At 30.9% G+C, this 13,795-nt stretch overlaps 1 protein-coding gene across 1 annotated transcript in view; it reads left to right on the forward strand.

The window, feature by feature from the left end:
* LOC129985171 (hemicentin-1-like) overlaps positions 1-13,795 on the forward strand; it is a 515,751-nt gene that overhangs the window by 368,271 nt on the left and 133,685 nt on the right. The window contains exon 6 of the mRNA XM_056095097.1: positions 162-452. Coding sequence (XP_055951072.1) covers positions 162-452 — 291 coding nt within the window. The remainder of the gene's footprint in view (positions 1-161; positions 453-13,795) is intronic.

Genomic DNA, 13,795 nt, shown 5'->3' on the forward strand with positions numbered 1-13,795 from the left:
GTTGGCCATATATTTTTCCAAATCCAATTAGGATCCTGGAAAGAATTCTGAAACAAGTTAAAAGATTTTTGTCAATATATATATTAATAAAATTATTGTAATGTTTTTTTCAGTTTCTTTTCAAATAATAATAGAATTTTGTTTGTTTTCTATAATTGCAGATGCTCCACAGTTAAGATTAGCTCTCGGGACTAGCAATCAGCACTCATCAATCAAAGAAGGCAATGACGTATATTTCGAATGCAACATCAAGGCTAATCCTGCTGTCACTGAGGTAACCTGGTACGCTGACGACGAGCAGCTCGTCACCAATATCTCCCGGGGCATACATGTAAACAACCAATCACTGATACTTCAAAAAGTGGGGCGAGAAAACAGAGGAATGTACCGCTGTCAAGCGACAAATACTGAAGGAGAAGGAGAAAGCGATGTTGTCAAGTTGGACATTCAATGTAAGTTTGCATGTCATATTCTGAAAAAAATTTTTTTTAAAAAATAAGGTATTAGATATATGTCTAATCTCAGCTTCGGAAGAAAGAATTCAAATTGAGTGAAACTTATTATTATTATTTTTTATATATTTTACACCTTATCGCTTTCAAAATACACAAGATAATCATTATTAATAAATTCTAGCAAAAAAAGTGTATGGTTAAACACGAATGCGAAGAATATATTTCGATATATATAATTATGGTAAATGTAATAAATTGATTATTAAGTATCGTCGTGGACATTCATAATCGCCACTAACCCGTAATTGGAGACATGGATTTCCTCACGTGGCCAGAGATATAGAGTCAAAATGATTCTATTGTTATTTTTATCTTTCGTCTCTTGTCAACAGCGTTGAAATTTACTTTGGACTACAATGTGGAAATCACGTAGGTACCAAAAATATTAAAAATATCTATATTAAAAAATTTTTAATGTTATATTGTTAAATATTAGAAAGAATGTTATAACAAAAACTTAACAATAATTTAATGATTATTTACTTAGTTTAGATATTACGGAATTGCACTAATGTTAATAATTGTTAGAATTTAATAAAAAAATAAAGAATTAAATATTTTAAAATATTATTTTAAGAGTAGTTCCTTATTCTTTTTGCATTGTTCAAATTAAAAGCAGTTTCAGAGACATGGAATAATAACTCTATAAATAAGAAAAAAATAACTCGGTTATACGCACGTGATCATACTTAAACATTTGCCAACCTACAGCTGAAAGAACAACTTGAAGGTACAGAGGAGATGATTTTATTCAAGGACAAATACGATATGATAATCAGAGCTAATGAACAAAGCACTAAATTAAAGGTAAATTTGGTAAATGTAATAAGTAGTTGAATAGTTGTAAAATTTACCGGTTTGTTTGTAAAATCCCCAACTCGTAATGGGGAATAATAAGTAAATAACAGTAAAAAATAAATAACTTCACCAGAATTAGACATAACTTTTGCGACATATATAACTTAGGATATTCTTTAATATATATTCTCTAATGAAAGTGAAAAATCATCACTTTCATTTAATTTATTTCGTTGAAAATTAATTTCCCAACAGTTTTAATAGTTATCATGACGCTCTTAAAATTCCTGGCAGCCAAATTGTTATGTTATTTGAAAATCATGTACTGAAATTAATTATCTTGTTACTCCACAAAACAATCCGAAGTCCTTACATTTCCTATTATGAGTTGGGGATTTTACAATCTATCCATCAAATTTAATAAATCTTCAATAATATATCACATTTACCATAACACATACACAAACACACATATACACTCGCATACATGTGTATTTGTGTGTTAGTATCTTGATTTTCAATAAAAATATAGTTATATAGTTTTCATGAAAATATAATTATTGTAATCAGTTACAACACCCTTAAAATTGCTAACAAAGAAATTCTTATGTTATTTGAAAAAAAAATTGGAACTTCTCAAAATAATCAGAAGTTATTACATTCCAGATTACGAGTTGTTAATTTTTTAAACTATTCAGTAAATTTGATAAATATTCAATAGTTTATTACGTTTCTAGTAACGTATATATATATATATATATACATTATAAGTATGTGTATTTGTGTATTAGTAACAATATTTTCATTGAAAGGATATAATAAGTTAAGCTAAGTTGAAATTTAAGAGAAAAATATTTTATATATTTCTCAAAGACAAAATAAAGAACTTTTTCTGCTGTCAAGATTTCTCGTAGCAATTTTAATAGGCGATGAAGAAATAGACAAATATGCATTTTATTCAGGCAATCTGAAGAAAAGGGAAATGAGAAAAAAAAAGTCCAATTTGAAGCAGAAATAAACTCAAATATTCAATACGGACTAAATTAAACTCAGAATAAATTCCTCACGAAACTCTGCTGCAGAGACTCTCTCCTTCAGAATAAACAATTGAATTTTTAAAATATTTAATAACTAGTTTTCTACATTGTGAAAGAAAAATGAAAGGGAAACGTCATAAAAAGTATTTTACTGGATAAACCTTTTCTCTAGATATTTTTTTTTTCATCTTTTGTTTGAAAACTCCAGGAAACGATGAACCTAAAGAAGAAGAACGCGACAAAAAACGAGCCAAATGTAATATTACGTATTATCTAAAGCTAGATTACAGTTTGAGAAATTGGTTGAGAGCGGGGCTATGCCTTGTCGTCGTTGATTATAGAATGAAATCCTTCCTTGGGAGGAGAGAAGCAACCTGTAATCAACTGTCATTTTTATCTCAGGAGAAAACATTTTTCTGCGAAAGAATGGAAAGCTTTTAATGGGGTTGAAACATTCCAAACAAACATTCGATTGTTTGTTTTCCAGCTTGCGTTGAAAAGCCTCAGCTCCGTCAAATTTCTTTCCTTTTTTTTTGTGACTTCCTCTCCTTTTTTAGTGTTTTGCGGAATAAATTCATATTATTTTTTAAAGCTAAATTAAGAGAATGGCGGAACAAAAGCTTATTCCGCAAATCAATATTTTGAAAATATTGACTGGCCTTTTTTTATTTTATAGTGGAAGAATTTAAATAGAAGGATATATTTTAGAGATATAAATACATATTTTGGTGGGGCTTTGAAAGAGATTTTTGTTAAAACTACATTCACCAGCCTGATACACTTTTTACGGAATGCATTCATGCGTGGGAAAGAGTTGTCATATTTTCCAATTTGATTTTTTAAAGCTTAAAAATACAGTAAAATTCTCGATAGAATGGGGCCTTGCTTAGCGACTATAATTCTTTATCAAATTTTACTTGTAATGCAAAGTACTCTTTAAACGAAACAATTTTTTCACCATAGGAACCCATGTTGAAAAGGATAATGTTTTCGATTTCGAAACCCGTTTAAGCAGATTTATAATTATACAATTTATTATTTACAAGGCATGCTTTTTCTACCAGAAAGTTGTATAAAAACATATGCCTGTTGGCTATGTTTAAAAAATTGGTGAAAAAGATACACAGCAATATCTTTAAATGAATTTTAGAACGAATAGCTACTACCTAATTAGTGTGATACTTCTCAACGTATGATGCAATAATTTTCCGTGCTGAGGGGATATGTTGGTAAGAACTCGGTATCGAAACCGGGTTTCAAGCTCGAAACACGATTCCGTCGAAGAACCGTCGTGTAGGCGGATCAAGTGAATGTTAACACCGCCGTGGCCAAACTTCCTCCCATTGTTGTTGTCTGAAGGCTTGGAGGGGGTTACAGCTCAGGTTTCGTTCTAGTCATCTGACCGCAGTTCAAAATTACGAGGTACATACCGATATAGCCCTAGTGTTTCTTTAAAAACGGGATATTAATATAACTGAACTGAGCTGAACTGCTATAATTTTCCACGCTTTCAGCATCTCCCTTATTTTACTGCAAGATTGTTACATTGCTGAGGCTGTTATTGCCTACTCTCCTCACCAAATTTTATCAGCAACTTTTTTTTTTTTTTTACTATGACACAGAGTGCAGCTCCATAAATTCTTTGGTAATTCTGGCTATGCTCTTTTACTAGCTCATCAATGCCCTTTGTAGTCTACCTCTAGCCTAATAATCTTTGTCAGGGAGATGTTCTCATCAATTAAGGTTTCACGAACTCTTGCAAAGGGTCGCGTTCGATAACGATACCTGACCAAAGTTTCTTCCATGCAGAAATAAGATTCACTCCAAACAAATGGTGATACCTAACATTCAAATCGATCCTGCACATGATGTTTCGTCTCTTCATCATTCATTCAACGAAACTTTGCTAAAACTAATATAAAATTTTATTTATCAGCCCAGAATTGCAGTTTTTAGTTCAACAGCACGAGGGGGGGGGAATCATATTCATGGTCCCCATTCTGTTCAAATGAGTTTTGGGGAGTTTAAATGCAAAATATGAAATATTCACTAGGGCATAATTTCATAGACCAATTTCTTATGTTTTTAATTGAATTTTGTACCAAATAATTTTCTAGGTAATTTCTTAATTCTAACATTGCAAAAAGGTAATTCATAAGGAGCATAAATAGCTATTTCAAATAACAACACAAACTGGTTTCCTTTGCGATTTCCAGTCGTGTAGCAAACACAAGGCCCCGTATATTTTATTTATTTTCCAAGGATCTAGCTTCCCATGATCCAGTAACCTTCTAACCCTTTCCCTCCTGCTTACATAATGAATACAGAGGAACGAAGTTCCTCTAACCTTAAGGTGTCACCCTTTTATGTCGCTGTATACGATGAATAAAAACAAGTTTTCTTATTTTGTTAGAAGGTGGTTCATTTAATATCACTGCATACATTTCTGGTTTGCAAACTTCCGTTGCCGTAGATTTCATTGCTTCCATCTGAAAGAATTTTATTGCGATCCTTAAAAGAAGGCCTACAAGCTCAAGCCTACTCTCGAATACTTTGGACAATTTATTGAAGTGTATTCATAAGCTGGAGAATTTTTCTTGCCCTGTCGAATTAGAATTGACGATAGACGCATGTTATAAATCATGGACCATGTCAGTTTTTGTTGCTGTTGCATTTGATACTTTCGTTCTACGAATGAAAGTAAATTAAAAATTTGTCTTTTCTTTAAATATAAAATTTCTCTTAAGATTAATATATCTAAACATATTGTGGCACCATTTTCTGTCTTTCATTCGGAAATAATGAAATATGACACTTTTTGATAATTTTGCATTTGATGCTTTACAAATGATGAATATGAAGAAATTGGAGAATTTTAATTATATCTTTTTTAGCTAAAAAAAAAAGGATTTTTTTAATTTTAAAATAATTACTTTATTTAACATGTATATTTTGTTTTCTTAGATTTTTTTTTATGCAAAATTAAAAATATAATTATTTTTCAACATTTTTCAAAAAAAAAAAAAAAAAAAAAAACATCATCTGGAACGTACTTACACACCTTAAGAGTAGAATCTCTGATTATTTTTGCTCCTTGCTTCGCCTTTCCTTTAGAAATCATGAAACCATGTGACTTTTATTTACTCTTGAATTTGATTCTTTACAGATAATGAATTCGAATAAATCAATTCATCATATATAAATGACTTTTTTTTAAAATATTAAATTGCACCTTAGCTTAGAATGATTTAAATTTATTGTTGCACCCTATTCCATCTTTCATTTGGGAAAAGAGATGGAAATTATGGCTTGCAATCCTTCAATTAATTTATTTTGCAATTAATTTTTAAGTAAATAATCAAATTCATGAGGAAAAGACCATTTATATAACTGACAACATAATCGTTTTATAACATGGATCGAAATAAACCACAAGAAATTAATCATAAAAACACTCATATAGCAAAGCTCATTTAATTTCATCCAATTGCTCTGCCGACTCTAAAACAAAACTAAATTTTTAGGAAGGTGTCTTATTATTCTATGGCAAGGTGAGATATGGAATTTTGGAAATTTTTCCGTGTCTCAAGTTTCAGAGCCTCTTAATTTCAAAACTATTAATTGTTGCCAAAAATACCACAAAGCCTATAAAAATAATGCTAAGTCGAAATCATTTCGATTATATATAAGAATATTTTAAAATATTATGAACTTTTCTATACTTATATAATTATTCATTATATTATTGTTTGAAGTGTAAACAAACATTGAACTTAAGTTTGTTTGAATATTACCACAATATAGTGTGCGTTGTATCCACGATATTATTCTATATTCTGAATGCCAATCAGTATCGTGAAGATATTGCTACGAATCCTTGATGCGGCTGCCCAGCATAGTTGATTCCCTAGGAGGTCCCGGAGCTTAGCGACCATTTGGCGACTTGGCGACGATTTTGGCGACTTTGGTCCCAAAATAGATTATACCCTAAACATCGAGAATTTTCCCGACCCGTCCAGTAGGAACGGAGATACGCCTCGAACGTTCCTGATTGGTTTAGAGGTTTCTAGCCCCACCTCCTGAGACCTATAAAAGGAAGCACCCGCAGCTGCCGGGCAGTGGTGGTGAATTGGGTTGCGAACCAGTGGAATCGAAGAGTAGTCGGAACCGACGATAAAGAAATGGCCTTCCAGAGATAAGCGGAGCAGCGACGGATTGAAACTAGTGCTGAAATAAGCTGTGTGCTACTGTCTGTAGTCGAGTTTTGTATGCTGCACGTCTCGGCTGAAGATAATCGTCTTCTGTGCTGTATATAGTTGTCGTCTTTGTGCTGTATATAGTTGTCGTCTTTGTGCTGTGTATAGTTGTCGTCTTTGTGCTGTATATAGTTGTCGTCTTTGTGCTGTCCTGTGTGTCTTCGTGTAAATAAACGTCTTTGTTTTATTTTCTACTGCCGCCTGGTGATTGAGCGTTCTTCACACCATATAACCCCCACTATCCAAACGAACCCCGGAAATTTCGTAACAATATCTTAACAAAGTTATTAGACATTTGTACTAATAGGGTGAATAGGTAGAAACCTTGATCGAATAATCCTATTATAATAATATCTGTTGAATAATTATTTTATTAAAATATTGCAATAATTGCTTGCAAGGATTGCAACATCCATATAACTTTTTATCCAGAATAGAAACTTAAAACAAATATCAATCATTCATTAGAAACATCTTTAATCGATTACTTTCATTAAAGAGGTTATAAAACAAAATAAATTAAACTGAATTCAACTAAACTTGATTTAATGTGTTAGAAGAAATTATATCTAATCTATTATATCTATATACTCAAACCTTGGTCCGATATGTAACATCAGTACGGAATGAATATCAGCAGGACAACTGATTGGATTCCTGTGATTAATCAAAGCTGAATCAGAATTGATTTAGTTCATTAGTGCAGTCAGAATTCGATCTGAGTTGGTAATTATTGAATCTATGAATTGGTTTATTGTACCATTCATCAGTATTACAAATTTTGCTGAGGTAATCCGAACAAGGTTGGTAATTTAGTAATTATAATTTCCTATCTGATGAATCGGAAGAAGCTCAGGTAACGCATCTTCTTCACATTTCTGGATTCCATTTTAAGGACATGTATATCTCAATCAGATTCAATTTTCTCCTATTTCCAAGCACACTTTGATATTATTTAAGTCGCAATTTGAATATTATTAATCCGATCATCAGGGTTAAAATGGCATTGTATTGTATTAAAATATATTAGTTTAATTAACCAACTCATCAAATTTTTTCATCCATTATTTGTTGCGATTTTAAATTACAATCATCATGCAATTCATAATTCATAATCAGCTTGATTACTTATTTTGTCATCACGGGAAATCAATGCTGACTCTATTTAGAAACTATGACAGTTATTGGACATTTATATATGCATTACCATATAAACTATCTTGTAAATTATATTTGCTCTATAGTTGTATCCATGAATATATGTCATGCAATGTTGTAACACGGTAGCTATAATATTCCAATATTCACAGTCTCTATTACTTCAGAACTAATTATATTTATTCAAAGTAATATTTTGTATTTAAAGTATATACTTAACAGGCTTTGGAATTGGCATCGTAAATTGTGTTTGCTGAAATAGAATATATCGACAGAGAGCGTTATTCTCTTGCGATGACCATAATATTCTGCATTATTATTAAGTTCTATACCCTGTTACCGATTTATTTTGTTTGAGTATTTATTTTTATATTTGTTTTAATTCTTTTTTTTTGTTTCTTGTTCTCATGCTGTAAGATTATTTAATTTAATTTATTAACGATTCGTTTTAATCTTGCTACATAAATCACTTTCAAAATTGACTTATATTCTTTGATAAAATTATTAGGAACACTTACTTATTTTTAGATGGATCGGTATTTAAAAAGTAGTATGTAATAATAATTTTGCTTGTTTTGGCGTTTTAATGTTGCTGATGAGGCCGCGGTGGCCTGGTGGTAAGGTATCGGTTTTGGAACCGGTGGGTTGCAGATTAGAGACCCGATTCCACCGAAGAACCGTCATGTAAGGGGGTCTGTTGCACGTTAAATCCGTCATGACCAAACGTCCTCCCACTGGTGTGGCGTGGTGCCAGGGAGTGCAAGGAGAGGGGAGTGACAGCTCAGGTGTCGTCCTCGTCATCTGACCGTGGTTCAAAATTACGACGTTCGTCCCAAAATAGCCCTAGTGTTGCTTCAAATGGGACGTTAATATAAGTAAACCAAAAATCAAATTAATGTTGCTGATACAATGATTCGACGAAGAAACAAAAATACATGCTTTGACACTGATCATTCTTTCTTTACCCCCAACATGTATTAAAGGACATAAAAATTTGATATGTCTATCCGTTCATTTGTGATACAGAATAAGAATCCGATGTAAACAGAAACTGTAATATCATGTTTAAAAATCAAACTAAGTAAAATTATAGCTTTAATCAGTACAATAGGCAGTTTAAATAAATTTTAAAAGAAAGGAAAAATTGCATTATTTTATTAATATTTATAGAAATAATAATAAATATTGATTTAAAATTAAATTCTTTATTGATTTAGACGCTGTTGTCTTCATAACGTATTGTGCATTATATTACAAGAAAAATATTTTTAAAAAAATATTTTAATTCAATAAATTTGCTCAAAATGTGATACGTCTAACAATTCAGACAGGAATTATACATGATGTTTCTCTCTCTCTCTCTTTATATATATACTAGCCACCTTTGGCGACAAGCCGGTTCGCCAATCTTAATGCACGTTAAAATTTTATTAATTAGATATTTTATGGAACTCCCATTTTAATTGCTTCTTCCAACTTTAATTGCTTCTTCCAACGCAATTCCAACTTTAATAGATTCTTCAGCAAAATATTTTAAAACTTCAAATTTAAATAGTCATATAATTCACTCATAATATTTTAAAGGCCTTCAGCCATAACGTAATATGTATCTCTCTAATTTTCTGTTAGATCCTGTTGAATGTATGCTTTAAATTAAATTGGAAATGATTAATATGCAATTAATATATTATTAGATTTTTCACTGAAACAAAGCATTTTTTTTTAAATATGATTACTGAAAACAGAGTCACTGAGCATTTAAACCTTATGGGCATAAAGAATATTTTTCTTAATTTATATAATATCTCAAGAAGTTTTCAACAAAGTTTTCTCAGATTCATCATGAATAGATCGAATAATTAACAATGCTTAGTTTTAAATGCATCAAACACTAAAAAAATAAACAGAATCGTTTGAAATAATCTGTCGAAAACATATTAAACCTTCAAAACCAACCGTATCCGTTTAAAATAGTTGGCAACAATCAGAACACAATGCGCATGCGTGAATTTTCAACGCCAATTATGGTAACGCAAATGCGTGAATTTTCTACTCCAGTTGGGGTAACGCTATGCAGATTAGAAATTTTTAATTTCCTTTATTCTGTTTTATTTTAATTCAAAAGTACTTCAGAATGAATCTGAAAGATCGATTTATTAACATTGTTTAATTTAAAATGCATCAAACATTAAGAAAATAAACAGAATCCTTTGAAATAATCTGCCGAACATTTCTTAAGCCAATCCTCTTTAGCGTGGAAAAAAAAACTGAAGCCTTACTCATTTGGCGGTGGGGAAATGAAAAGATTTTTTTGGCGGGAAGTTAGTTTTTAATTAATAATTAAAATTCTAATTAAAAATTCAAAAAAAGTTACCCCTGGTGCACATTCTCGACCTCCAAGGTATGCATATGACAAATTTGGTAGCTGTAGGTCGAACTGTCTGGCCTGTAGAGCGCCAACACACACACACACACACACACACACACACACACACACACACACACACACACACACACACACATTGAGCTTTATATAAGTATAGATATATGCGCGTGAGTGTGATATTTTTGGTTTGCGTATATTTGGATGTTTGAACTCAAAGAAATAAATTCTGTAACGTTATTTTTTAATAATCACATAGAATTCAAACAAAATAAAAATTCTTTTATTGTAACTCCTGAATTATGAGGGCATATGTTTCTTCAGTGGCGTTTAGGGTCTGTAATTACTGAAGAATCAATTATTAGTTTCAGTTTAGTTTTGAAATGTGGATTTATTTTTCTAATCTGATACAGGTTGGAAATGTTTTTCGCTGTTTCTCTGCAATCTGTTTTCACTGATTAAGCGTATCATCTTTATCCAACAAAACTGTTTCGATAATTACATGATATTATAAGGAATTCCGAATATGGAACAGCATCGTATGCTAATAGCTATACTTCACGTTTTTATCGAGCAATCCTTATCAGATCCATAAAAAAATTTACCTTTACACTTACGTTTCTATTTTAAAAGTAAAATTTTTGAGTATTGAAAATTATCCAATTATGATTATTAAAAATTATCCAGGTACAATATGTTCAATAACTTCATGATATTGTACAGAAATAAGAATATAAAAATAGTGTGCTAATATAGACACTTCTAGTTTCTCTCGAATTGTTCTTAACGGATTCACAAAAATTGCATCTTGAAAATTAAGTTTCAATTTTAAAGGTAAGATTTTTGATTATTAAAAAGTATCCAATTATAGTTAAAATTATCCAACTACAATATTACGACAACTTTATGATATTTAACAAAATTCAAAATATGGAACAGCATCGTGTACTTATGGAGAGGATTTTCATTTTTCTCGAATGGTCCACATCGGATCAACAAATATTTTATCTTTAAATTTATGTTTCAATTTTGAAGCAATCTTATTTATTGCTTTTCATTAAGACTGCATTTTCTTTATTATAATTCTTTATAAGAACATTATTTTTGTTATGTTTATTATACATGATTCTTTTGTTGTTGTTTGTAATGGCACTTGCTATGGACAAGCTCGCTGACGAAGTCAGCGATTTTAAGCCAAGGGAGCGTCTCTTGTTTTAGTAGCATCAACTAGGGCCAAGAGTACGTCTTAGCTATTCACGCATCACATTCGCTTGCACAACCCCTTTTTACAGGGGGGGGGGGGGCACATTTATACACCTCACAAGTAGAACAGATATGCCCGAACCGGGACTTGAACCTAGGACGTCCTGATCACGGGGAAGAAGTACTATCCTTATGCCAGGACGCCGGCTGATTCTTTTGTTATATGAATAAGTGAAGTAGTGTTTTCTCCTTGAAATTTTTTTTCACACTGTTGATTGGATATCTAATTATTAGATTAGAAAAAAAATCTTTTCTCAAGAGTCTCAAACTCAAAAAGAATGCATTTACGATGTTCTTTGCTTCATAATTTAAGAATATTTACATTATATTTTAATGCGTATAAATATAAAATATAACTTCATTGTAACAAAAGTAAAATACATGGTATGGAGATTGTTAAAATCCAAAGGGAATTCAAACAGCAAATAAATCATTTCAACGCACTTTTCAAACCAATTCTGTTCCCAAATGCCGTTAAATCATCGTCTGCCAAAACCCAAATAGCGAATAAAAAAAAGGCTTCTATATCTCCACCAAATCCTAATTAAGTTCTTCACATCCATTAGCTCTAACTTCTCGGTATTTTGTGCAGTAATGCATGTTGCTGAAAGTCATTGTAGATAATGACAATAATTCCAACAGCACATTCGACAAACCTCTCTCAGTAATTAAAGAAATCCGAATTTATAACCACTGAGTAACCGACGGTTGTGATTGGCTGATGGGTGGGAGGAGGTTGTCGAGGGGGGTGCACAGAACTCATTAAATTCAGCAGGAACATTTTTCACGCACTCATCAATGCGATTAAAACATGGGGTCTTAATGACAAAGAGTGAGCGTGTACACAAATCCCATGCAATGGGAACTGTTGGAAGAATAAAAATTCACGCAGCACTTGGCAGTTTTCATAACTTAGTCGTTAGCAGGGTTGCTATTGGACAGTCGCCATGATTTAAAGTTGAAAGAACTGCAGAGATCTTGAGTTAAATTTAAAGTTTCGTTTGATATTCGAGATAAAGATGAAGAGATTTGTTTATTCTCATCACTGAAAATAAATGCACAAAATGGTCCATTTTACTCTAGTATTCATCTGTCAATAAAAAATGGGGATATTTGAGTTTCAAGAAGTAGTAAATAGTACATGATTTTTAGAATAAAAATTGAAAGATAACGAAGACTACAAATTGTTCTTCTGACTTTTTTAACACATTCGCTGCCTTGATTCAAGCTTATGATTCGTGCAAAAAAAATCTAGTTAAACAAAAAAAAAAATTATGTTATTACTTAACTGTAGAAGAGAACACATAATTCAATTAGAAAATAGGTGCGAATCACATGAGATTCACGCGGCAACCAACTTGTTATATTTCTGAATAACTATCCTGAATTTGTCTTAATAATTTCATTATATTGTTTGTATGCTGTACAAAAATCTTCAAATGAAATTGTAATATTTAGATAAGTTTGGTGAGAAATAAATAAAATTTATTAAATATTCTAAAACATAAATCTTTTCTTGAATACTAAAATGAAATATAAAAATATCTGTAGGTATTTATTGTATAAATACTTTAATTCTGCTTTTTATTTTGCTGTTTCAATATCTATGAATTTATAATTTCTACTTCAGATTTATACCTACTTTTTTCTTTAATGGAATTAATCCAAATATAATTTCAATAGTCTTGAGAAGGAATTCAACACCAAAAACATATTCATAAATCATAGATTTAGGCAAAATTCTCTCAATATACATATATAAAATATAAAAAATAGCATCAAAAGGAAGTGTGATGAGCATAATATGTATATTGAATATGAATAAAATTATTTCCCTTTAAAAGCATAAAAAACATGTCTATAACAAGTTTATGAGAAATCTGCTCCTTTCTTAAAAATGTTTATATTGAATGAACGATCAGGAATAAAAATGTTCTTTTTTTATCAAATGACTAGCCGCTTTTGGCGACCAGCCGGTTCGCCAATCTTAATGTTCGTTAAAATTTTAATAATTAAATATTTTATGCAATTCCTACTTTAATAGTTTCTTCATCAAAATATTTTAAAACTTCAAATTTTGATAGTCATATAATTCACTCATAATATAATAAAGGCCTTCTGTCATAACGTAATATGTATCGCTCTAATTTTCTGTTTGCTCCAGTAGAATTTATACTTTAAATTAGAGTAGAAAGGATTAATCTGCAATTAATATAATAATAATTTTTACTGAAGCAAAGTATTTTTTCGTAATATTATTACTGAAAACAGAGTCACTGAGCGTTTAAACTTCATAGGCACTAAAGAATATCTTTCTTAATTTATGTAATATTTCAAGAATTTGTCAACAAAATTTTCTCAGATTCATCATGACCAGATCGATTA

This window comes from Argiope bruennichi, chromosome 9 (assembly GCF_947563725.1).
Source record: "Argiope bruennichi chromosome 9, qqArgBrue1.1, whole genome shotgun sequence".
Lineage (NCBI taxonomy): Eukaryota > Metazoa > Arthropoda > Arachnida > Araneae > Araneidae > Argiope > Argiope bruennichi.